Raw genomic sequence first — 26,605 nt, 5'->3', positions numbered from 1 at the left:
AGTGCTGGAAATGATACTTGCCTGTGATGGCTATTATGTCTTATCTGTCCGTAGACTATAAAACATAAAAGAGTTCAGGCCATAAAATCCTGTGCACCGACTTTTCAAACTGTAGCTATATGTTTCAAATGTAGTATCAATTTCTTAATTGGTGAAGATTCAAACTTTTTCGAATCTGCACGCACACAACCACCACACATCCACGCGCGCGCACGTTGCGCACCTTTTCTCTGTGCTAAACTTCATTCATGAGCGGTCTGGAGATAGAGAGAAAGAGAGTGAGAGAGACGGATTACGTCATGAACGCAGCAGCCAATGAAGCGGAGGAGCGCACTATAAAGCAAGAGCCCATACTCTGTTTTGGGGACATGTAGAGAGTTCAGCAACACTACTATACTATTTTTTTTAGTATTCTGGAAAATACTTCTGGGACCACAGCATTGTTCCTCTTTTACCATCTGACTAAGGTAAGATTATTATTATTATTATTATTATTTTTAATCAGTATGTTTTGGGACTTCTATCAGTACATATATACATAGCAAACGATTTTGCACAGTCTACTACTTGTAAAGAATGTTTTGGTGCAGCATGAGAAAATATGGAGTTTAATTAATAACAAACACATGCCTGTGACAGTCTTTAGTTACTTTTTTAAACTTTATGTGCTAGTAGTCAACATATTGCACAACACGTCTCTTCCTCTCTGCCTTCACTAGTCCAATGCCCCTCCTATTTAATTTCCAGGTTGAGCAGAAGCTAGAAAAAAAAGGAGCTGTCATCATGGCGCTAATGATACTTCCATTCATTGGATCAGTGTCCATATCTGAGAGTTTGGTGGCCATGGCAACAGTGTGTCTGGTCTACCTGATCCTCAAGTTTTTCCACACTGAGATTCCTGAGGGGCTTCGTCAGCTGCCAGGACCAAAGCCCCTGCCTATCATTGGAAATGTGCTGGAGATGGGCAGCAAACCTTACCTGAGTCTCTCTGCCATGAGCAAGAGCTACGGCCACGTCTTCCAGATCCAGATTGGCATGCGTCCTGTGGTCGTGCTGAGTGGCATTGAAGCAGTTCGACAGGCTCTCATCAAGCAAGGGGACGAGTTTGCGGGCAGACCTGACCTGTACTCCTTCAGATTCATCAACAATGGCGAGAGTCTGGCCTTCAGTTCTGAACATGCTGGTGTCTGGCGTGCCCGCAGGAAGCTGGCCTACAGTGCTCTGCGCTCCTTCTCCAACCTGGAGGGCACGACCCCGGAGTACTCCTGCGTTCTGGAGGAACACGTCAGCAAAGAGGGAGCATATCTGATCAAACAGCTCAACACTGTTATGAAGGCTGAAGGCAGTTTCGACCCATTCCGCTACATCGTTGTCTCTGTTGCTAATGTGATCTGTGCCATGTGCTTTGGCCGACGGTATGACCACAATGACCAGGAGCTGCTCAGCCTCGTGAACCTCAGTGATGAGTTTGGCCAGGTGGTGGGCAGTGGTAACCCTGCAGACTTCATCCCTGCTCTTCAATTCCTGCCCAGCCCAACAATGAAGAAATTTATTGGCATCAATAATCGCTTCAACGTTTTTGTGAAAAAGATTGTCAGCGAGCACTATACCACCTTCGACAAGGTACACCACGCACTTAATTATTCAAACTCATTTAGTCCTTTTGTCTTCCAAATTATTGCTGAAAAATGATACACTGCATCCCCTTTTAGTCACAGTGTATGGAGCATTCATTGAGACTCTACTATCATCTTCTTTCAGGACAACATTCGTGACATCACCGACTCCCTCATTGACCACTGTGAGGACAGGAAGCTGGATGAGAACTCCAATGTCCAGGTGTCAGATGACAAGATTGTAGGAATTGTCAATGACCTGTTTGGAGCTGGTACGTTGAATTTCTCTAAATGTTGAGTGATCTGATTGGCAGTGTTTCATAAATATGTGTCCTCACAGAGTTAATGTTTCTCTTCTAGGTTTTGACACTGTCTCCACTGCCCTGTCTTGGTCAGTGATGTACTTGGTTGCTTACCCAGAGATACAGGAAAGGCTTTATCAAGATCTGAGTGAGTGCAGCTATTTTACACAAACTACTTCCTTGGATATTACAATTAAAAAGGTCTGAAAATTGCATGGCTTTGATGACATAGGATATACTGCAGAAATTCACAATTTGCTTTGCTCAAAGTTAAATGCTAAATACTGTGATGCTTTAATCAAGTAAAAATGTGAGGCCCGAATACAAACTGCAACCTGCATCCTCATCCTGAACTAATAGTCAGCGATTTCTTTTTCATTTCCAGAGGACAAAGTGAGTGTGGATCGCAGTCCTCGTCTCTCTGATAGACCCAACTTGCCATTTCTTGAGGCTTTCATCCTGGAGATGCTTCGCCATTCTTCATTCCTGCCCTTCACTATCCCACACTGGTGAGTTTCATCTCTTTTAAGTTCTCGCCGAACCACACAAAGGGGATCCACTCCCCCCCTCCCCTCAAGAGGCTAATCCCTTGGCCAGGCTGTCTTTGTAAATAGAATAGAAGCTGTTTTTAAGTGTCCTGCCTGGTTAAATAAAGGTCATTAATATGTAATAAAAATAATAAAGGCGAACAACATACATAGCTATCACAAAGAATATATGTGATATGAATCCTGTAAATACATAGTGGACTTAGACATGTCCCTCTTTTTCAGCACGACAAAAGACACGTCTCTGAATGGCTACTTCATCCCCAAAGACACCTGTGTCTTCATCAATCAGTGGCAGATCAACCATGATCCGTAAGTTATTTTTGTTACATTCTTTCTGTCTTAATTAAAATGGTTGAAGATAGCTGACTTAATATTCACACTTCAGAGATGGGCACCCCATTGGTAGTTGTGGTGAAAGATATGTGGTGAAGTCCACATTCCCCTCTCACACCCACTTTGTTCAGTATGAGGAGATTAAACCACTAATTGATCATGGACCTGGGTTTTACTAACATGATCTTATTTCTTCATTCTCACTCAGGGAGTTGTGGAAAGATCCGTCTTCATTCAACCCAGACCGCTTCCTGAGTGCTGATGGCACTGAACTCAACAAGTTGGAGGGGGAGAAGGTTATGACTTTTGGCTTGGGAAAGCGGCGCTGCATCGGCGAGGTCATTGCACGAAATGAAGTCTACCTCTTTTTGGCAATCATGGTCCAGAAGCTGCACTTCAGCACAATTCCTGGAGAGCCGCTGGACATGACCCCAGAATACGGTCTCACAATGAAGCACAAACGCTGCCACCTGAGAGCCACAATGCGAGCGAGGGATGAGCAGTGAATGTATGAATGTGCTATTTTGAATGTACAAAGTTTGACTCAATAGGTGGTATAAGTTAACTCATAACACCGTATGGGTCACAGTCAGTTTAATGATCAGTGAAAGAAGCGTCTCTCTCAGAATGTAAGGCACTGGATGCCGAAAAGGATCCACAGAGCTACTGGCATTAAAGCAAATATGTGAATTTTGCTTACTGCAGATTGTCAGAGATGTCTTGGTTCATATGAACTTATCTCATTTTTTTTGGTATATTCCTTTGAGATATTCCTGCACATGACTAGTGCTACTCAGTGAAGTACAAGGATATACTTGGTTCTCCTGTGTTGTGTAGTAAACTAAACTGCTTCCATTCAGAAGTTGTAAAACACTCAGAGACTATGTTTTGTTTGCTTTGTTCAACTCTGGGACAAACAGTATGCTTTACTGGATAGGCATTACAATTTAGACCACTGCAAACTACATTTTTCTCTTCTGTGACACAGGACTTTGAACTGAACAGATATTAGGCTAGCTTTTGATACCATGGACACTTGTAAGCTAATTATTTGTATTCCATTATAATGTGGATGTAAGACACTGAAGCTATATTTGTATCCCAAAATGTGATGTTTTTTTGTGTATAGAGGGTATGCGCATGATGTCACAGAACACAGTTATGCTCACTGAGTGGCAGAAAGACAAGCAGCAGTGTTAGCTTGAATCAGCTAAAACACAAACAACACATCTAAAACGGGAAAGAGCTGGACCACTGGTTCTTTGGTAAGCAGTTAGGATCACTGTCAAGTCCGACTGCCTTCAATTTGAGCAAATAATCACTTCTTTTACTCCCAGTTTGCTAAACGCAGCCATGGAAACAGATATTTTGCCACTCAGTCCACCATGTTCCGGAAGGGGAAGTGACATCAACGCACACCCTCTATATCAAGTTCTCTGTATTTTATAGTAATTTTTATGTGCCTAGCATTTGTATATATTTGAGGTGAAATAGTTTTGCTGTGCATCAGTATATGAGTACAGTATATGAACTATCAGGATGCAAAAAGAGTTCCCGTGATTTCTGAACAATAGTAGACAGCTATACATTTTTGTATTTCTATCTCTAATGCATCAGTGCTTGTATAACATTTGTGGCATGTAAGGGCATGTGATTGGAGCATTATTTAATCAGCCACGCAAATAAAATAAAATTTATACTGTAATGATCATCTTGTTTCTATTGTTTGCTTGATTTGGAAGGAAACTAAGTCACCCACACCATATGTGAGAGAATATTGAGCTCTCGTGAACGGATTTAAACTTTAATGAGAGAAAATAAAATCACAACAAACCCACGTGGGAGATAACGGAAGTGACGTTAGGGTCCACCCGGAAAACGGCACAAATAACAGCTGCTGCAGCTTTGGCCTTCCTCGACACCTCGCTGCAGATTTATCGACAAGGTAAATCTTTCCATCACTGACTGAATATACTCAGGTTGAGTATTCAAAAATAGTAAGCACTCGTTACAAGTTTACAAAAGTCCGCTTGGATAAAAAGCAAACAGGGTTGTCAGGAGCGAAGCTAATGTTAGCTGCCCAGCACAGCTTTCAGGTTGTTTTTGTTAACCTTAAATGTTGTGGTTGTCCGTATATTTCTCAGAACGCTGCCCTCATATGGATGTTATTTTAAGGTTGTCTCCCGCCCCAAGGTTTTAATACGCAATTCTACCCTGGAGAGGCTCTCGCAACACATGGAAAAACTTTTTAAATGAACGGTAGCTAACTTAGCTAATGTTTCCACGAAGCTCCGTAACTTTACATAGCCCTGCAGGTAAAACCTAATTTAAGGGTCCAGTTTTTAATATGCCGAGCATCCCATAAGTTCAGTTCAATTTCAATTTTAAATTAATTTTATCGCTATGTCTACTCTGCACCGGTGCAAGTATTAACGTTAATTCACCAATTAATTTACACTACAGGGTGGCCGCTTGAATCACTTAACTAAACTCAGGTACATAACGTTAGTGGGCCGGAGTGTAACAGAATGCCATATCAATGTCTAATGTCTCTAATTAAAGTGTGCTGGTTAAGACATTCGCCCATGCTATTATCAACAATGATCTAGCAGATTATTCAATTGGGTTTATGCGATTGCGTTTATTGTTCCGTACCAGATAGTCAGGGCTGAAATTAGGACCATAGCCTGGATTTAAAAAATACTTATACCCAAAGCAGTCCTCACCCCTCTGAAAAAAATGACGAGACACCAGAAAGAAGAGCTCTAAACAATCCTTTTCATTTTTCTTTAGAGTAACTGTAACAACTGCTATAGGTTATCTCTTGTTTATGTTTTTGAACCATAGGATCAGGTGAACAGAATGGCCACTGACTGGTTGGGGAGTGTTGTGTCGATAAACTGTGGACTGACTCTGGGAGTTTATCAGGGAGAGGTGTCATCAGTGGATCACGCCAGCCAGACCATCTCACTGAGACAGCCCTATCACAATGGGATCAGGTGTCCTGTTCCTGAGGTTACTTTCAGGTAAGAAAGAAGATGATGACAGGACGATGACAAATCATCTTATCCTTCAACAGGAAATGCCCAGATTTAACCAGTTCTCTTGAGACAGCGTTGGAGGCTTCACAAGTCAAATGCTTGTATTTCATTTTGATCCAGGAATTACTACATTACTTGTGTAACTGGATTAAACATATCAGTCTATAGCAGAATTGTCTAACACCATGTGCATTCAGATTCTGCCATATACTCGGCTTTAACTATTTATAATCACATTTAGAGGATTGTGTACCCTTGGTGGGGTGAAAATAAATGGCTAAAAATCTGTTGAATTTTAAGCTTTATGCAGTGACAAGGAACCATGTGAGAAGCTGTGCATTTTCCTGTACATCAATACAATGCTGTTTGAGCTCCAACTAAGGTCAGTAATTTGTTTGTCTTCTAGTGCCATGGATATCAAGGAGTTGAAGATCCTAGACATCCAGAATACAGTCAACAAGCCCATCTCTGTCCAGGGAGCCGCAGCAGAAGCCGGGTCCATACCTTCAGGACGCCATGGTCAGAGTAACAGAATCACTTCGACTCATGCAACAAGCAGCAACTCTCAGTCCAGCACTGCTCCAATCACCATCCTACGCAGAGGTAGGTAGATGGGTTTACATTAGCTCATTTGCTAATGTAAACTGTGCTCGTCAATGATGAGTTAAGTTTGCTTGCAGCATCAGCAGCAGATAGTTAGGCAGTCAGGTTTTGTGCTGAAGCCTGTGACCATTACATTCAACACTGCACGTGCTAATCGAGGATACTGGAAGATTGACAGGTTATTTTACAAATGTTCCATCATATTAAGACGTAGGGTTTAACGTTAGGGTTTCATAGGTTGGGAAAGCCCAGTTTACTTGACGCTTTTTGTTTATTCATTGTGAAGCTGCCTTTCTAGTTCTTAAATCACTGAGCTATTGTTGCAAAGTGAATTTTGGGAGTCATGTACTACGTGACTGGGATTAACCACAGCGATGGCTGTACAGTACTCTTCTGTTCCTTAACAGAAATTGAGATCATTCATTGACTGAAGGTAATCTGACACACAGCACGTTCATAATTCTCAGAAAGTTCCCACTGAAATGCAAGACACTCCAAATCACTGTTTTTTTGATTGTGCAACAAACATATGTGATGTTTTCTAGCCTACAGTAGGAAGGGGGTCAGTTTTGTCTGCAGTTCAAATGATCTTTCAGATATCAGATGATTACTCTGTGTAAAAAGTTTTAAACAACATGCTGGATGTGTACCAAATGACAATACTCCAATGCCATAAAAGAGTGATGCTTTGAGCACACAGGCTTTTCTTTGTTGAATAAGGCCAGCAATACTCTGTTTTTGTCAGTGTCATCAAAGACACAACCAACAGTGCAGCAGTTCTACAATGTTTTGGAAGGAAACAAAGTCACCCAATATACAGGTGCTGGTCATATAATTAGAATATCATCAAAAAGTTGATTTGTTTCAGTAATTCCATTCAAAAAGTGAAACTTGTATAATGTATACATTCATTCCACACAGACTGATATATTCCATATATTATTATACATAAGTGTTCATTCCTTTTAATTTTGATGATTTTAACTGACAACTAATGAAAACCCCAAAATCAGTATCTCAGAAAATTAGAATATTGTGAAAAGGTTCAATATTGAAGACACCTGGTGCCACACTCTAATCAGCTAATTAACTCAAAACACCTGCAAAGGCCTTTAAATGGTCTCTCAGTCTAGTTCTGTAGGCTACACAATCATGGGGAAGACTGCTGACTTGACAGCTGTCCAAAAGATGACCATTGACACCTTGCACAAGGAGGGCAAGACACAAAAGGTCATTGCTAAAGAGGCTGGCTGTTCACAGAGCTCTGTGTCCAAGCACATTAATAGAGAGGCGAAGGGAAGGAAAAAGTGTACAAGCAGTAGGGATAACCGCACCCTGGAGAGGATTGTGAAACAAAACCCATTCAAAAATGTGGGGGAGATTCACAAAGAGTGGACTGCAGCTGGAGTCAGTGCTTCAAGAACCACCACGCACAGACGTATGCAAGACATGGGTTTCAGCTGTCGCATTCCTTGTGTCAAGCCACTCTTGAACAAGACACAGTGTCAGAAGCGTCTCGCCTGGGCTAAAGACAAAAAGGACTGGACTGCTGCAGAGTGGTCCAAAGTTATGTTCTCTGATGAAAGTAAATTTTGCATTTCCTTTGGAAATCAAGGTCCCAGAGTCTGGAGGAAGAGAGGAGAGGCCAGTGTAAAGTTTCCACTGTCAGTGATGGTTTGGGGTACCATGTCATCTGCTGGTGTTGGTCCACTGTGTTTTCTGAGTTGCAAGGTCGTCACAGTTGTCTACCAGGAAGTTATGGAGCACTTCAGGCTTCCTGCTGCTGACCAACTTTATGGAGATGCAGATTTCATTTTCCAACAGGACTTGGCACCTGCACACAGTGCCAAAGCTACCAGTACTTGGTGTAAGGACCATGGTATCCCTGTTCTTAATTGGCCAGTAAACTGGCCTGACCTTAACCCTATAGAAAATCTATGGGGTATTGTGAAGAGGAAGATGAAGGCCACAACACCTGAGCAGTGCCACAGACTGATCGAGTCCATGCCACGCCGCATTGCTGCAGTAGTTCAGGCAAAAGGAGCCAAAAGGAGAACTAAGTATTGAGTGCTGTACATGCGCATACTTTTCATGTTCATACTTTTCAGTTGGCCAACATTTCTAAAAATCCTTTTTTTGTGTTGGTCTTACGTAATATTCTAATTTTCGGAGATACTGAATTTGGGATTTTCATTAGTTGTCAGTTTTAATCATCACAATTAAATGAAATATACATTTGAAATATATCAGTCTGTGTGGAATGAATGAATGAATATAATATCCAAGTTTCACTTTTTGAATGGAATTACTGAAATAAATCAACTTTTTGATGATATTCTAATTATATGAGAGAGAGACACACACACACACACCCCCACACACACACACCCCCACACACACACACACCCCCACACACACACACACCCCACACACACACACACCCCCACACACACACACACCCCCACACACACCCCCCACACACACACCCCCACACACAAAAAAATATCCAGTAAAGGTTTTAGAGATCAGTTATCATTTAGGATGGGAGAAAAACATTTTTTGTTTATTGGCCTCGTGAGTGCAGGTATCAGCCAATGCCAGATATCGGCCCGATTAATCAGCCAACCAATTAATTGGTCTATCACTAAAAACCAGTGTTGGGCAGTAATATGTTACTCAGTAATGCTTTACTGTAATAATATTACTTTTCCCAGTAACTAGTAGTGTAACAGATTACTATTTTCAAAACAGTAATATTATTACAGTTACTAATCCAAGTAACGCTGCGTTACTGAACGCACCATCCATGACGTGAATGCGCGACTGAGCAGCAGGTCAGCGGCATAACATCATATGTTGTTCAAGTCAGCTGTTAGCCAAGAAGCTAGAGGAAGAATGGAGAACAAACGAGAGAGGCGTTCTTTCCACAGCTGAATTAAGTATCACCATTATTGTGACAGTGAAGGTTTCAAAGAACGTTGACGTCCATGGTAAACTTTGTGCGACCAGCAAAAAGCTTTCAACCGCGAACAATTCTACATCAACTGTTTATCTTTTGTAAAAATACTGAATATTGCTATTATAAATACATGTGCAGAAAAAGTTCAAAAGTTGGGATTTACTTGCTTTATTCTTTATTTTAGCCAGTGGCGTTAAGAGACGTTATGTTTTGTAAAAACATTCCTTCCGTATGAATATATTAGTTAGAAAGACTGCTTTGTTTGGTTGGAGGATAGGTGGGGTGGTAGTAACATAACTAGTTACTTTTATCACCCAGTAATAGGTAAAGTAATATTATTACTTTTATAAGGAGTAATAAGTAACTTATTACAATTTGAGTAACTTGCCCAACACTGCTACTCACCACAGGTTTTTAAAGATGGTGGTTGCTGGTGCTGCATGTGTTCAATCAGTTCTTATAAAAAAATTTAAAAAAAATCCTACTGTCCAAAAACGCGTAGTGTCTGCAGTCGACATGAATAGTTAAGTGTGTACCGCCAGACCGTCCTCCTGACCAGGGTTGAATACTCCTTAGGCATTGCTCGGCTTTGGTGAAAAATTATTTGTTGAATTAAATATATATAGTTTAATATAATGTGAAGTTTTGTTTAACGTTATTGACTTTAATTGACCCGTTTTGACCAGTTTACCGGGGAGGGGAGACAAAATAACAGGAATAATTAACACTGTGATGCAGTCCAACACAGGGACACTGGCCAAAACATTATGCCATTGGGAAGCTTCTATTATTGTTTATATTAGAGCTGACACTGTGTAGTGGAAGGGTTGATTCAACTTGGAAGTAGTATTATTTAGTCATTTGTGAAGTCTCATTTAGTGTCTTATAGTCATAAGTGATGACAGATGTTCCTCTTTTGCAGATGTCATTTGAGAATGTTTTAGGAGTCATTTGTAACTGTTTTTATGACTGTGTGTTAGGTACTTTTTGAAACGTCTAAAATGTTGCCAGTTATAAAACATTTAACCTTTTTTACATTTTACTTTTTACAAAATATGATAAATTGTCAGGGCAGTTCTGTCACATGTTTTAGACATTTATGCAGAAAAGCACATCTGCACACATTCTCCTCGCCTAAATTGGACATGTAGTTGTAAAAATAAGAATGTGTTACTCAACCTTTCTGATTAGATAAAGGTTAAAAATGGCATTTCCTCTTGTCAACATCCAGTCAGGAGGAAGTCTGCATGGACAGCTCTTTGGCCTCTCCCGGAATCAGTTAAAGTCAGTTCAGTTTCACACTCACATCCCTAAACAATGGAGAAGTCAGAGGTCAATAGAATTGGCTAATGGACAATGTGTAATACTCTTCAGCCTGGTTGTAAAAATGACCTCTGCTTCATGCTTTTTCCTGTGTATGGAAGATGAAGCTTGCACAATAGGAAGCCAGTCCCTCTTAATTTTTTTTTTTATTCAGAGAAAAGTTGTGAAAAGAAATGTGCTCATTTTGCCTGTATGTTTCATTTTGTGTCAGCAAGACTCATAGTTCGTTGCTCAGTCTCTCCTCCTAGTCCCTGTGTGTCACTAGTTCGTATTAAGAAGCTTTAGCATGTCTTGCTATGCCCCCCCCCCCCCCCCCCCCCCCAAGATTCCCATAGCGTGCTAAAGGCTTGTACCAAAGTTCCTCTGTACAATATGTGTGTGACTAAGATCAATAAACATTCCCCCTCCCTCTCCATGTCAGCTCCTAAAGAGAAGGTTATGCAAAGCCTGGCTCTCGTGCCTCAGTGCCCTCCTGTTCGCTCGCTCGCTCTCTCTCTCTCTCTCTCTCTCTCCCTCGCTCCTGCTCAGCACAGGAAACCCCCCTCCTCCTTCCCCAGACAGGAAGCCGTGTTGTCCCAGTGTGCTCGTAAGGCCAAAGCGATATCAATTGTGGAAGCAATGTTTACCTTTTGAGTTTTTATTTTAATCTCCAGCTCTCAGGCTGGTGGCCAGGGAGCTAATGCCCAAATTGCATGGGGCCAAAGTGCTGAGTGGCTTGGGCAGGGCTGGTCCTTTCACACGCAATGCCTTTGCTCCCAAGAAGCCCCCGGCCACAAAGAAGGGAAAGCAGGGTGGGTCTTTGCTTATACAAGAGATATATATGATGCACAGGCCTGTAGAAGTCGAATTCCACTCATTAAACGCAAACTTTGGAAGAGGACCTCCTGACTATGCCCTTATGAAAACTGTTCCCATAACCAGCATGCCACCTCTGTATTTGGAGTGAAATTGTGTGCAGTTAAGTGTTTTACTATAAATCCCTGCTTCAGAGTTCTTTTAAACCTCTATATATCTTGTAAAGGCTTTGGTGTGTATCCATGTTTTGATTATCTTCACATTCATACAACTCCACACACAGCACTTCCCACCAGTAACCACACAGCAACTCCTGTGTGTTTGTAGTGTGCTTTAAGTGCTGTAGCTCCTGAGGCGTTGAAGAACATAACAGATTCATGTTCTCAGTTGAGTTTTTCCCAGCTGGTTCCGTCATTCAAACTGGCAATAAGCAAGTTTCTTAGCAGTGTGGGTTGCTTAATCTTGTCAGCTCTAGTCCTGTTTAGCATTGCTGCTGTTCTCCCACCACCACCAGCACACTCTCCTGTTTCTTGACTGGATGGTACTGACACACGAAAGTCGTGTTTCAACCAAAACTACCCCGGACTTTTAAGTCCCTGGATCTGTTTTCAAGGAACTAAAAGGTTCCTTCAGCCCATTGTAGTGTGCGTTTTCACTGTGATCTAAAGGCCTGCGAAGATTAGGCAAATTAACCAGCTGATGCAGGCTGTAGGCCTGTATGCTGTACAAAGCGATGCACAGGCATCATTATTTGTAACCATTATCCATGAGCAAAATCTATAAATGAACATCAGATTTGATTGGAAGATTATGAAAAGCTATATGCTTTGCTTGTCCATTAAAAACAGCTTCTTTGTGTGGGAGTATAACGGAGAAACACGCAATAAAGTTTGTTACAAATTTAATAACAAACTGGTGAAAGCCATCAAGTTCATAAAATAACTCCAGCACAGAGAGAGAAACAGAAAAATAAAATGACGATAGTTTGGAAACATTTCCAGCCGACAAGAGCTGCAGATCAGCTGGCCAGACGCACGTCTGTGTCCGCCTGAGCGTCGGAGGAATTGGATGTTTAACAAGCTTTATGCTCTGCTGTAATCAGCTGTTCCGCTTATTTAGTAGAGGAGGAGACCGACTTTGACTCCGTGTAAAAATTTCCTGACTGATGAAAACTTAAAACAACAACTTCGGACCCAGTATTTAGTATAACTCAATCAGCTGTTCGCTTTAAACATACCGCTGCACGCTGGCTGCTATTTCTGACCAATACATTTAATGTCGAAGTCAGGCGGGCATTGGCGAGACTTGTGTGCTATTTGACTGTTGATTGTGATTTATTGGTTTGCAAACAACGGTGGAAAAGAAAGGAGCAGTAGCAGGAAAAACACCCGACATGCTTCATTTAAAGCCAGTAGCCTCTATTCGTACATTCCGAAATTCACTGCAAGGCAAGCCCCACCCTCCCAAAGTACCGGTACATTCGGAAAGTCCTACCGCTGAGCAGGGACTTTTTGGGGGTTAAAATAAAGACCCTAGAACTAAATTTAGTTCCTTCGGAGGAAGTCCTGCAAAGGTTCCTAGTTCCGTGGTATAGTTCCTTGTGCTTTCTGGTCGAAACGCGGCTAAAGTTGTTTTTTCCCCCCGTTTGGCCTGTAGGTTTCACACACTGTTTATCCATGCTTGATATCATTAATCAACAGTAACATTACATATTTGCATTTTCCAGGCCTGGAACTGCTGTGAAAATGCTTGCAACTGTAAGTGAAATTGTAACGCTTAATGACCAGCTTGGAGATCGCTTAAAAATAGAAATCCATATTCCCTACTTGTCACAGTTTAACACTGTGCTTTTGTATGTATGTAATTAACTGTACAATTTGACCGTAACCCATATTTCAAGTTGAAATATTCCTGGCCTGTGCAGTTACTCGTTTTTGGAGGTAAGTTTGTCTAAACTGAATCAGTGAAGTTCACTCTCTGTCTCGCTACTTGTTATTCATTAGCCTGTTTGACTTGGAGCTCTGCCCAGGTCATTCAGATTTTCTGATTCATAGCATGACAAAACACTTCCTTGTAAATAAAGACATTGTTGACTTGCGGTAATAAGGACACCAGCTCTTATCCCTGTTCGCACAGGTGAACACACTAACCCCCCACACTTCTCCCCAACATATTGAACCAATCTCAAAAATGTTTTTCTTGCTGCTTGTAATGGATTATAATTTGTTAGCCACTTATAAATACTTGATAGTACACTTCTGTGTTTAGGAGTGCACTAGTGTCTGTGTTTAGAGGCAACTTAGGCACATGTGGTTATAAGGCAGCATTGTGATATTGCGGCAATAGCTCATAGTTGGTTTGTGGCTTTGTATCAATGCCAGTATACTATGAGTTAGCCTGAGAATGAGCGTGAGAGTCCAAAGTACCTTAGCTGTCACAGTGACAGTAGCGTGCGACTGTGCCTCTCTGTCTCCTGGTTAGCGTGAGAGCTCAGCATTGTTGGGGTTGAAGGCCAGGTTTTTCCAGTTTTTCCTTTTTTTTGTTCTCTGTTCATGTAGTTTTTTTTGTTTGCACTTACATGTATGTAAACTTTATTGAGTCCTGCTGAGTCGGCCATTGTATGTTTTGCGTGTCAGCGGAGTTTTGTTCTCAGCGAGTTATAGTAGCCAACCGTGAGAGGATAAGAGGAGTTACCAGTCAGAGTTACACAAGATAAAAGGAGTTTCGAGTATCTAGTCAAAATGTTAAACTGCTGCGTGCGGGAACGTTTTGTGTGGGGATTATACCATTTATACAACACGATGATATATAGTAAGACAGCTCATAGGTCCTTTAAGGGGTGATTAGGATGTGAGCAGGGCTGAGAGATCGGAGGATTTCTGTGTAATCTCTGCATTTTGGTCTTGAGATTAAAGCCAAGATAGCCCTGTGGAAGCCAGAGTGCAAAGCCCTCCACTCTGTGTTGGACCCTCAATTTATAAAATATAGTCCTAGGGGACTGGTATTTAGTATTTCCATAGCTGTCTGCACTGTGTGTTAGATTACAATTCTCATACGGGTGTTTGGGATATTTCTTCATGAATTAAATTTGGAATAAAATACAATTTAACAACTCTTAAACATCCCATAAACTGCACTGTCCTGTTCCATATTTTTTCTTTGTATCCTTGGTTTTATTGTTTTCCTATCTATTGTAATGTGTTAAGTATATATGATAGAATAGATTATTAGAATATACTATTACTATTAAAAATAGCACCCTTTTTCTGTAAGGTCATTATTACTCACAAATGCATTTTGCACTGAAGAATATAATATAAATGTCAACACTTGACTTTGACTATTTTTTAGCATTAATAAGTGGTATACCAACATTTAATAAATGGTTTATAACATGCTAAAATGTAATTGTTCGCAGCTATAAAGACACTGTTGGGTGTTTGTTACAGCATTTTTCAGCAATTATAACTTCTCCTATAAAGACATATTATTACAACTGTGTTTTAATATATAGTCAATAATTATCTACAAAACGGGATTTGATGGAGATACGATGAAACAAATGAAACAACGTGACAAACATTACATAACAAGGACTCTCGGAAAGGCTAAAGGTGGGGCATGGGTGTGGGTTGGAGTGTGTGTGTGTGTGGGCTAAGAGAGGACATGGAGATTTATTTAATCAATGTTAGGAAGCTCATATGGCTGTCTACATAACGTTTCTTTCATCAAATGCTTCATGAAGTATGGACAATACTTCTGAAAATGACTATAAAACACAACCTGTCATATCATTATGCTCTCATCTCCCTGTGTTGTCCACCCCCAACAGGTTCATCTAACAGCAGGGTGGCCACACAGGCTGCACCGAAGAGAAACAGTGTGAGGAATGGAGGTGCTGGAGGGCCGATGAAGCCAAAGGATGACGAGTGCTTCGGAGACAGGACTGATGAGGACATGGGTGCAGATTTTGACTTTGAGGGAAACCTGGCTCTGTTCGACAAAGCTGCTGTCTTCTCCCAGATTGATGGGACAAACAGCAACAGGGCACAGCATCACAGCACACAGGATGAACAGAAGCCCCTGTCCTATCGCCATGATGAGAATATTCTGGAGGTGAAGCCTGTTGTGTACCGACAGATAACGGTGCCCCAGCATGGGGGCAAAGAGTACTGTACCGGTGAGAACACAATGCATGGACAAACTCAACACACAAACACATGTATAGGAGAGAGGGAAGTGTTTATGTGTAGAAAATAGTGTTATCTGTCAATATGGCTGTTATAAACATTTCAACACTTTTTGAAACTGTTTTCTGGGCAGGATTTGGCAGAATCCTTAAAGTTCTGCTAAATTCTCTAGGTTATCTTAACATTACCAATGGAGAATTAGGGTTGCTCGTGTGTAAAACATGTTAAGAAATAGTGAACAATATCCATTGTATTTATTTTTTATATTGTCACCAAATGCCATGAAAAGACCAAAAACAACAATTAATAGTTTCTACTACTAAGTGTTATCTGCTTATTTCTCTGTGTTCAAGGTACAATATCTCCAATATAGTCCCACATACACTGTCCTGTAAATTCTCGCTGGGACACTAGATCTGCAGATGAAAGTTCCCTGTTTTCAAAAAAGAAAATTAAAACTGTATTTTTCACTCATTTTATTAGATTTAAACTTTCAGGGAGAACCACTGGGCCTAACCTTTAGTGCCCCAAAATAAGGACAGACATGGGTCCAGGGATTAGTTTGATAATGTGAAATATTGTCTGTCCCGTCCTTTATGTTGCCTGTTTTCTCCAATCTTTTAAATCGGCAATGTATTTAATTTACAAATGTATAAAACACAGGAAAGCATGCAGGAGAAGCTGTACACAGCACAGAATTTGAATATAAAAGTTGATCCTTTCAGCACCTGTAGAGTAGCAACTGTACATCAGAAGTTTTGACAACCTTATTGGTGCACTTACTCTCACACTCGTGCTATCCTTTACCCTGTGCTTTCCAAGATGATTGAACGCACCTTGAGATAAAATGAAGGGCCTCTTAGGGACATTTTATCAGTGAGCATGTCAGCTTTGTGAACACTGTTTCTTTTGGAAGAAGCACTTTTTTTCCTCTGTTAAAATTTTGACCCAGGAGTACCATATGTTTGTCTAATAACACTGTTTTGAAGCACAGTTGGGAAGTCCAGTTCCAGCTGTGGCCAAATGTTAAAATATTTGAACCTTTCTTTTACACTTGATCCTGAGCACAATACCGAGGAATGTGCTGCAGTCTCTCTTTCTATTAAACACAATGAGGAACACCACGTGCACTATAATGGGGAGGACACAGTGAACCTGACGCCTTTCTCTCCCATTGGCCAGAGTAAGGTCACCTTGGGGTAAGCTGACTGTCCTCCTGGTTACTGTTTATCATGGAGGTGACTTTAGATTCCCTGTAACATCAGCTCACTATAGGGACCTTAATACAGACATAAGATAAGTAACTTGCATGTTAGCAAAGGCACTGGAGTCCAAAGTTTGAGTGAAATGACCTAGTCTGTATAATTTAACTCTGTAGGAGCTGGAACCGTGAGAAGGCGGTGGGTGGGTGTTAATGGAGAAAAGGCTGAGGGGTATGGTGTATGAGGATGGGTTGTACTAGAACTAGAGGGGTCAAACCCCATTTTTTCTTGGTTGGTCCAGATCCACTTCTTAGTTATCTCTTTGGTGAAATATAATTTGCAGGATAAGGTGTAATGGCGAACAATTATGTAAAACACAGTGCATTAAATATATCAACTATTTTTCATGTTGGTTGTCAGAATTGATACTATTGTGTTGGTCCCTTTAAGCTTCTCTTAAAGGTTCAGTGTGTAACGTTGAGGAATATCTATTGACATAAATGCAATATAATATACATAACTATGTTTTCAGTGGTGTATGCCATTTCCATCTACAGACACCGCGACATCGCCATGTTGCGCCACCATGTTTCTACAGTAGCCCAAAGGGACAAACGGCTCTACAGAATGCGTTTTGTCAGTAGTAGTAGTAGTAGTAGTAGTAGTAGTAGTCTGGTTTATTCGAAGTTAAGGAGATAAGTGAAATTTGGATAAAAAGAGGACCCCATGTATTGCCAGCGTAGCTTCTCCTACGCTCTTGGGTGAGCAGTGACTAATGGTTCATTCCAGTTTTGTCGGAATAATTGAGATTTTTTTTCCCCTCAAATCTTTATTGCAAAAAGAGGAATACTGTGTACATGAGAGTGTACAAAGAAGTATACAGAACAGTTTACAAATATACAAGACACAAATACTAATAACTTTGCCAGGGGTAGTTTATATTACATAAAGATATTAAGAGGACCATATGTTTACAGTCACAGCCTTTTTGGTGTTAGATTTAAAAATTAAATTGATGGAGAAAAAATACAAATTAGGTTTTATAATGCTGAATTTACAATTTCCATTAGAATAAATACAATTATTACAACGTACTTATTTTGTTGGAGGAGCAAGTGAATGCACAGTAAGCTGTTTGTTGCATTTCGCAACCCTCACCACTAGATGGCACCACACACTGAACTGAAAGTTTTAACAAAACATGATTCTAAACACATTTGATTTTGCATTTAAGGCCCTGCAGTATCTGCCCCATCCTGAAGAAGAATAATAGGACTAGGATGACCAGAACAAGGATGATGATTGATACGGATTTTAGCTGTTTATTCCCCGGCCTGTGTAGGTGACAGGCAGGTTATAGTCATGATAGCTTTTCTAGGATTTCTATCCCAGACTACCTTTCTGATTGTGGTGACATAACGAAGCTCAGCAGGAGCAGCTGTCAACCATTCAGCAGATAACTGCCAAGCAGAGCCTCCTTTTCTTACCATGCAGGCAGATCTGCTTCCCAGGGCTGTCATCATAATCCCCATCCTCTGCACTCTGTAATTAGTGTGCCGCCGTACAGCCTTACATAAACAGCACCTCTAAAGCTGGAACAAACCGCGGTGCTCTTGGTCTGGAATCTTTGCCAGTAAACAGATAAACCAACAATACAAGAACAGAGAAAGAAAAACAGTGCTCTGCTGTATGTAAGGGTTGCCATAACACACTGGCATGGGGTTTGACAGTTTCTATATACTATTGTTTATTGTATTGTTGGAGTCGGTGTAAGTTTAGTTCTGCTATTGTCTTGGTGTGATTGACTCCAGCTGTGCAGTGAAATCTGAGCGCAGCACAAATTGCAGCCAAGCCAACTGTGAGCTGGTTTTCCTAGTTTTTTTAAAAATTTATTATTAATTCATTAACTATTTAATTAATTAAGTAATGCTGTGTAACTTAGGAGAAAGCAGGATGCAGACTTGGAAACGTGTCATCTCAAAATATTTTAGCGTCTCTGTCTCAATGCCCTTGGGGTTTAAGTGAATCTCCCATGTGTTTCATGAGCTTTTTGTGATACTGAGTGCTGAAGGTGGTAAAGAGAGGGTGAGACTCAGGAACTACGGTAAACATGGGAAAGTGATGCAGTGATACAGTTTTTATTGTTTCAACAAAAATCCACCATGCAGTTACAACAAATTACAACCATTTTTTCAAACACTGCCACTCTAGCCATTTAAAAGCCCACTCTTGGATTGAAGATTGAAGGTACCCCTGCATTCCTCCACCCTCTTAGAATAATCTGTCTGGCTATCATAGAACTATACTGGACCCTGCTTCTAGTGTGTTTATCTATCCCCGTTAGGACTGACCCATCTCCTAGAACAAATAGTCTTGGGCTGAATGGAAACAGGGTCCCTGCCAGTAGATACAGGTTATCATATATTCTGGTCCAAAACTCCTGGGCCTTGTCCCAGGACCATAGGACATGAAGTAAGGTGCCTATTTCTGTGTTACATCTCCAACAGTTTGGTGTGTCTCTTAGTCCACTGCATTTGAATTTTTAAGCTGCAGTTTCGATATTTTGATCCACTGACCTTGATATGAATTTTGCCTGATGGAGAACACACTTACTCCAGAGAGATAGAGAAAGAGAGCGATAGATATATAAAAATTCATATGAAATTATTTTTGGTTCTTTCACCTGTGAAGTGAGTAAAAGTGGTCGACTGAGTGCAAGAGACTGTGGTTTCTCCGAAGTCAAGAGTTTTTTAATCCTGTGCAAGTCAAGTCAAAGACCTCATTGTTTACACCAACAACAATCATAGCTCGCAAAATTGACAATTTAACCGAGTAAATGACAGAAGCAGACAAATTAACGGGTGCCACAGAATATCAAATGATTACAGTACATACAATACGTTGATTGATAAGTGATTTGTGCGAAACACGGGGCAGAAAGCCCCAACAATGAGCTGTTGGCACCGACGATATTACCAAAATGAAAAGCATTAAGCTTGTTTTCTGTGCCACAATGAACCAGACTGCAGGTCACTGTAGTTCAACTCTTGCAGTGCAACAGAGAGGAATGGAACTGCCTCATCTAACCCTCCCTATCCCATCAAAAGCCTTAGTCAGACATGGCCCGCATCCAGCCAGCGTGTATTGCTTTCAGTCCCGTCAGTTCGCTTGTCATGCTTGAAGGATTGCTTCCACCTCAGTTTATTTTAGTGCTGCTGCTGCATACTCAAGGCTACCCGGTTTAGCTAGTTGACTGTTGAGTTTGTTTTTCGCACCACATCGAAAGTGTGTGTGTGTGTGTGTGTGTGTGTGTGTGTGTGTGTGTGTGAAATCACTGCATGTGTGTGAGAGCATGAGGAAAAGCGGAGGTGTGTGTGTTTGGTATCGGCAACTTCAGCAAGAGAGTTATTAAGAAGCACACCTGGTGGGATGGTTGAAAAGCAATTAGTGCATACTAGTGCAACTCCCACTTCCCCTGAGCTTGGCATTCAAGGCAGCAGTTTGCATGACAAGAGGCAGTTGACTTTGCTGTGCTTATCACTCACGTGAGGTTTGGCGTGTTTCAGATTTCTGTTGCCCGCTGAAACATATTAGCAGTCTTTGTGCGGTATCAATAAAAGAATGGTGGGAGGGGAGCAGGGCCAACCTAAAGATAAGCGAGAATTTCAGTCCGGCACGGCATGAGTCTCTGTGTTTATGTAATTAACTGGTGAAAGGGTGTGTGTGTGTGTGTGTGTGTGTGTGTGTGTGTGTGTGTGTGCGCGAGTGTGTTGCGTGGTAGAACGTGGGTGTCGCTCTGTTCCTGTTGCATGCCAGGGTGAAAAGTTCTGGGTGTATGTGTTAGTACATCAGGCCGTTCGGAGTGTGCAGTAAGATGAGGTGTATGCTACCATGCATGAATTTGTGCACTCCAATGAGGCCACCAAGTTCTCAGCTACCAGGCCAGAGATCTGTAGGAGGCCATTAACGACTTAACTGCCTCCCAGCAGCTTTATTTATCAAAGGGATCCTGAGCCGCGCAGTTCCCCCAGCTTGACTTTCATTACCCTCCTTATGTGCCACTGGCAATAGACAGCTAGGGATTAGCACTGGGTCTTTAAAATGTTTCCACACACTTCAGTTTGCACAGTGATAAAAGGCTGAATTGTTTTTCTGTAATACAGTTAATTAAAAATAAAATACACACAAGAACGATTCTGACAAGGTGAAGTGAAGGTTTAAGCATTTTTCTCCAAAGACAGATGGTTACTAGAGAGAAGGTGAATATCATAACAGGATATTCTACAAGGTCGATGTGACAGTGGTGGTGATGGAAATCCACATATAATTGACTTTGTAAGAACATTTTCCGTACAAAAGCCAAAACTCTGCAGAATTCTTAAAACCAGTTCTCAGTGGCGTGTGCTGCGTGTTAGGCCTCCGGCGATAAAATAGATGAACCCTTATGGTAATGAGGGACTACAACAGTGCAGCCCAAAGTAAAAGAAAAGGGATCCCCTGACACAATTGTTGTCTGTCCTTTTCTGCACAGACTGATAAATCGGCCGGACATATATATTGATCAATGTGAGCTTATTGCAGACATAGTGGAATCAGGATGTACTGTGTTGGCTTGTACAATAACAAGAAACTGCAGCACAGTAATGTCAAAGATGTATGTATGGTCAATTAGGAATGTATCCGACGCCTTCCAGAAAGTAGGACATTTTATTAGATTTTTACATATCAAGGGTATAACTGGCCCAACGGCCTTCCTGTACAAATACAGTTCCCCGTACATTCAGTCCTATATAGAGATTTGACAGCATATTCATTAAGTATTGACGTGTGCTCCATCAAAATTATTTGAAAAAAGTTGAGCATTTAAATGTGTTATATAGTTCTATACATGAAAGCAAACTGAAAATAAGTTGGGTGACATAATCCAAACTTAAATTTATAGTATAGGGATTAAAAAGGTTTTTGATGAGCCATTGGCAGATGAGTCAACAATTAATTTTAAGAAACTGAATTGGATCCACTGTTTAGCTCAGTCACCACCATGCCCTCCCCCCTCCATGTTCAGTCCTCCCCAGTCTCTCACCTCGAGCCGCTGGGATACAGGCGCAGGTGTTCACATGTATATGATGTTTATCCCCTTTTTTGTCACGCCAACCTGCTGCGTGTTTTGACTTGAGACAGCAGCCGATGTGGGGGGTCCAGCTCAGTGCAGGCCCGTTCCAGAGCTAAGGATTGCAGGATTGGTCAAACAATGTGACGGTGCGTGTGAACTCAGGGCCAGCTGGGAATAGGCGTCTCACTCTGACTGCCTCGTGTTTGTCATGTTTTGTAAAGGCTGCCAATCTTCCTATTGTTGCCACAGACAGCAGTGACACGCAGGAGAAGAAATGGAGAATCTTTCGTTATGGGAACAAGATCAGGTCATGAGGGGGAGGAAGGGCATTTCCCTGGGGGAATGGGTTCCTTGCATGAGGATCTGTGTTGCTTACACGTACCTACCACCCCCTGAAAACCCGTGAATGTGTTTATCTGTAGACCACCGTTTGTCGTTATCTTAGAGGTCACGTTCTGGGGTTGTGCTTATGAAGATGTCTTACACCTCAATTGTAAAAACATATTTAAAAATATGATACATGTAAGACCATTCCAATTTTTTACAGGAGCAAATTGTCCCCTAAATTTGATCTATGCTCCTCCGTCTTTCTCTGTTTCAGAAAGTGAGATACTTTGAAATTTAAGATTTAGGCATACATCAAATATACTCACAAGATGAATGCCACATATACACAGATATATATGTGGCATTCATCTTAGCAAAACATCTCCCACTAATCACTTCCACTGTGTCATAAAGTCAGCGATGTTACATGGATCATTTCTGGCTCATTGGTTCTGATCTCTGTTAAATCAGAAATGACAAAGTGTAGAATAGCTGACATGCAATCTCACCCCGTGTTTTCTGTCTGCAGATTCCGGGTTGGTGGTTCCCAGTGTTACCTGTGAGCTTCATAAGCGTCTACTAGCAGCTGCAGAGCGCTGGGGCCTATCTCTTGAGCGCAGGCTGGAGACTATAGGTGTTTGTTCCAGTCAGATGGCGCTCACTCTGCTGGGTGGACCAAACAGGTAAGGAATATCACTCTGGTTAATCAGTTCCTGGTATACATGACTTCTTATCTGATGTACAGGATAGTGCACATAGAGCCACTTTCATTTGTATTAGAAAAACAATGCCCAACAATGTGCCAAACATTGCTGTCCAAGTAGTCATACAATCATTAGAGCAAAAAAAACTTTTTGTTTTTCATGTCATGTTTTCCAGTTTCTGTGGCAGTCATCTTTAGTACCACGTTTCTGCATGAGTTAGATGGAGTTAGCCCTGACGGCCCCCCAGGGTTTATTTTCTGAGGAAAGCACTACACCGAACAGTCACACTGCAGGTCAAGAACATCCTAATGAAATGAAGCAGCCCTTTTGGTATTGTTTACCTGCACATTCATGAGCAACATAGTGTTATTTAAGATCAAAGAACCTCAGCGCAGAGGCTCATATAACAAACAGGTTTATTGTCTCAGATCCTTTTCTCAAATTTACATTTGAACTACTGTGAGCTTAGATCAAATTTAATTTTGGAATACCAGGATCACTGAAATTACAATGGTGTTCCACTATTTCTATGACAGCCAACAGGCACTCAATTCATACTCAAAAAGTCTACAGATATACAATCCTAATGCCCAATAAATCCTAACTAATAGGAACTGCAATTATTAATAAGATTAATAAGATAGTTTATTATCTCCATCATCTGCCCATTATCAGAGTAAAGAAACTTAAGTTATCGATGTGTGTAATGGAGCAGATATGTAATAATATATATATATAATCGGCATCAATCTTCTACAGCTTCTTGTCATTATCATTATAACAATAAATGTCTTCCTCCACTATTTGAGGAAACTTTTTTTGGGAGCAATGTTATCCCTGTTCAAACTAAGCTCTTTGTGTTGTTTTTGTGTTATCAACCTAAAACATGTTTCTAAAAAAAGACTAATAATCCCAACTGTGTCAGAGTAAGTAATATGGAAGCCCTGAGAAGCAAGTGAGGGGTAGAAAAGAAAAAAAAAAAAAGTCTTTCCAGGATTTTTTTTTTGTCCATGAAAACAGGTGAAAAAAAGGTATTGTTTTATTTGCCAGGATCATTTTTCAGATGTTTGATGTTGTAATACTGATTTCGTCCACAAGAGGCTGACGTGCGCCTTGACCCCTTGTTCTAAGTAGGACTATAAGCATTCGCGCCAATTAAATTACCAAAAGAAAGATATGTAAGTAATATTACATAACTTGCTAACGCACAATGTATGTACCTTGTGTTAACAGTTCATCAAGAAATTAAAACATACAGATTAATGATTTGCCAGGAATCTTTTAGAAGCATCTTATTGTTGTTACATATCTGTTCTGAAATGGTTCTGAACAGCACATAATTGATTAATACTGGGTTAGGGTTGGGTATCAACCAGGCATAATCATCATCATCATCTTCTTATGACGTGGATATGATGCAGTTTCTTTGATAACATACTTTTTGGGTAACGTATGAACACAACATTGGTTGTCTTTGTTTGTGGAGTGACTTTGTCATCTCTTAAATGTCACCAGACTCACCCCAAAAAATGTCCACCAGAGGCCCACTGTGGTCCTTCTGTGTGGGCCACACATCCAGGGAGCCCAGGGCATCAGCTGCGGTAGACACTTGGCCAACCATGAAGTGGAGGTCTTCCTGTTCCTGCCCAACTTTCTCAAAATGCAGGAGTCTGTCACAAGTGAGGTCAACCTCTACAGCAGGACCGGCAGCAAGCAAGTGGCCAGCGTCAAAGGTGAAACAGTGCAGAGTATTTAGATGATTTAATCCCTGTCCACTCAGTATACAGTGGTACTGATGGAAAGGACCCTGCTCGGTGTTTGGGCTGATCTGGGTCCAAAGTGATGGTGATGTAAACATGATTCAGAGCGCATTAGGATCTGTTCATGTTGTTCTGTTGGAACAAGCCAGCGTGGATAAATGGTGCCATCTAGTGGAGCAGCAACATCTCCACACAATTTAAATTCCTTTAGATAGACGGTAAGGATTTCTTTCGTGTCTCCTGGTTTCAGTTTTTTAGCCGGATCTTTATGTCTCTTTCTTCTCATTTTCCTCTGACGCAGACCTGCCAGCAAGCCCCGTCGACCTGGTCATCAACTGCCTGGACTGCCACGAGAACCTACTGCTGAGGGAGCAGTCCTGGTACCAATCAGCCGCTGACTGGGCCAACCAGAACCGGGCTCCGGTCCTAAGTATCGATCCTGCGGTCAGCGAGCAGCATCAGGCCGTCGAGGCAAAATGGACCCTCTCTTTGGGCCTTCCACTACCTCTGCCCAAGGCAGAGAGCAGGGTGTACCTCTGTGACATTGGCATCCCTACGCTGGTTTTCCAGGAGGTTGGAATCCGCTACCATTCTCCATTTGGATGTAAATTTGTCATTCCTCTGCATCAGGCGTAACAGAGTAACCAATGACATTGCACCTAGATAAAGATGGATAAGATGAGGGAATGGTCTGCTTTGCCACATGGCTGAAGAACAACTACATGGCCGAAACGGTATTTTGTTACAAAGTGTATACAACTTCATGACGCGTCTAAAAGCTCATGGTGTAGGTTTTTCCACTTACACGCTGGAAACTCCCTGGGTTTGCTGCATGTTGCGTGCGACACCTCTTGCCTCTTTGAGAGGAAAGGTTTCCTGTTCTTTGGTGTGTTTTGATAAGGGCTCTGTGACAAGTCAATGTGTTTACAAAATGCTGACCACTGTGAGTCTATCTATGACCCCTGACCCTGTGACCAGTCAGAGCAGCGGAGACACAGTTCCTGTTTCCTTCGTTAGATTGCATGTGGAGTCTCATCCTGACCTCGTGACCGGGAGCACAGCTCAGCCTAAAGCTATCTGCCAACCCGAATCTGCCATTCATCTGCCCCCCAGTGGATGTCCATTGTATTTCAATTTAATGCAGTTTTCTTTTCTTTTTTTACTTTTTTTACTCAACTGGGTGTGTTTAGTCTAGAAAGGATTTTGGTATGTTTCACTGAAAAGGTGATATTACATAGAATCTATATTTGTATTTATTTTTGGAATATGTCTCAGGAATAATGAATGGAAAAATGTTATAGTTGCATTTACATTACATCTGATCACACTCTTTCTGCACTGTTGGGTGTCCTGAGTTTATAACCACTGACGCTGAAAATTAAAAGAGGAGGGTTCTTTTTCTGTATTTACTGAAGTCTTTCAGATTAGACGGGAATTTGAAGAACACATTCCAAGGACCAGGATAATAGCGATATAGTTTCCCATTCTGACACATCAGATTCACCCACCTTCAGTGAAATAATCACTCCAACCAACTTCCTCTCTTTTGGTCAGCGTAGTGATCTTCTGTTAAAACCTCAGATCAGCAAAATGTCAACTTTACAAGAAAGAAAACAGTCTTATTGGCAGCTATGTCATTTTGTCCTTGTATCATGAACTGCTTTTTCCAAATGCAATAAATACAGAACAAAACTCAGTCAAAAACACATTTCTCTTTACAGTCATTTTGCTAATGTGTTGGAGGGTGATCAATTTAGTTTAAAGCAATGGCCGTGGCTGTTCTGCC

At 41.2% G+C, this 26,605-nt stretch overlaps 2 protein-coding genes across 2 annotated transcripts; both read left to right on the top strand.

Annotated features, from left to right (window-relative positions):
* The first annotated feature begins 313 nt into the window (after window positions 1-313).
* On the top strand, window positions 314-4,513 carry LOC119890136 (cytochrome P450 1A1). The gene is made up of 7 exons (XM_038701222.1): window positions 314-467; window positions 748-1,623; window positions 1,762-1,888; window positions 1,977-2,066; window positions 2,304-2,427; window positions 2,692-2,778; window positions 3,011-4,513. The coding sequence occupies exons 2-7, from the start codon at window positions 784-786 to the stop codon at window positions 3,306-3,308; spliced, it is 1,566 nt and encodes a 521-aa protein (XP_038557150.1). The 5' UTR covers window positions 314-467; window positions 748-783; the 3' UTR covers window positions 3,309-4,513.
* A 143-nt stretch (window positions 4,514-4,656) lies between these two features.
* Window positions 4,657-26,525, top strand: LOC119890212 (enhancer of mRNA-decapping protein 3-like). Its single transcript, XM_038701361.1, has 7 exons — window positions 4,657-4,747; window positions 5,650-5,828; window positions 6,250-6,446; window positions 15,356-15,703; window positions 22,885-23,038; window positions 24,575-24,792; window positions 25,121-26,525. The coding sequence occupies exons 2-7, from the start codon at window positions 5,665-5,667 to the stop codon at window positions 25,453-25,455; spliced, it is 1,416 nt and encodes a 471-aa protein (XP_038557289.1). The 5' UTR covers window positions 4,657-4,747; window positions 5,650-5,664; the 3' UTR covers window positions 25,456-26,525.
* The last annotated feature ends 80 nt before the right edge of the window (window positions 26,526-26,605 follow it).

The sequence above is a fragment of the Micropterus salmoides genome, unplaced genomic scaffold (assembly GCF_014851395.1).
Source record: "Micropterus salmoides isolate LMB-PRFRI ecotype aquatic unplaced genomic scaffold, ASM1485139v1 Ms_hic_scaffold_6, whole genome shotgun sequence".
Classification (NCBI taxonomy): domain Eukaryota; kingdom Metazoa; phylum Chordata; class Actinopteri; order Centrarchiformes; family Centrarchidae; genus Micropterus; species Micropterus salmoides.
This window is presented reverse-complemented; position numbering and strand designations above follow the sequence as displayed.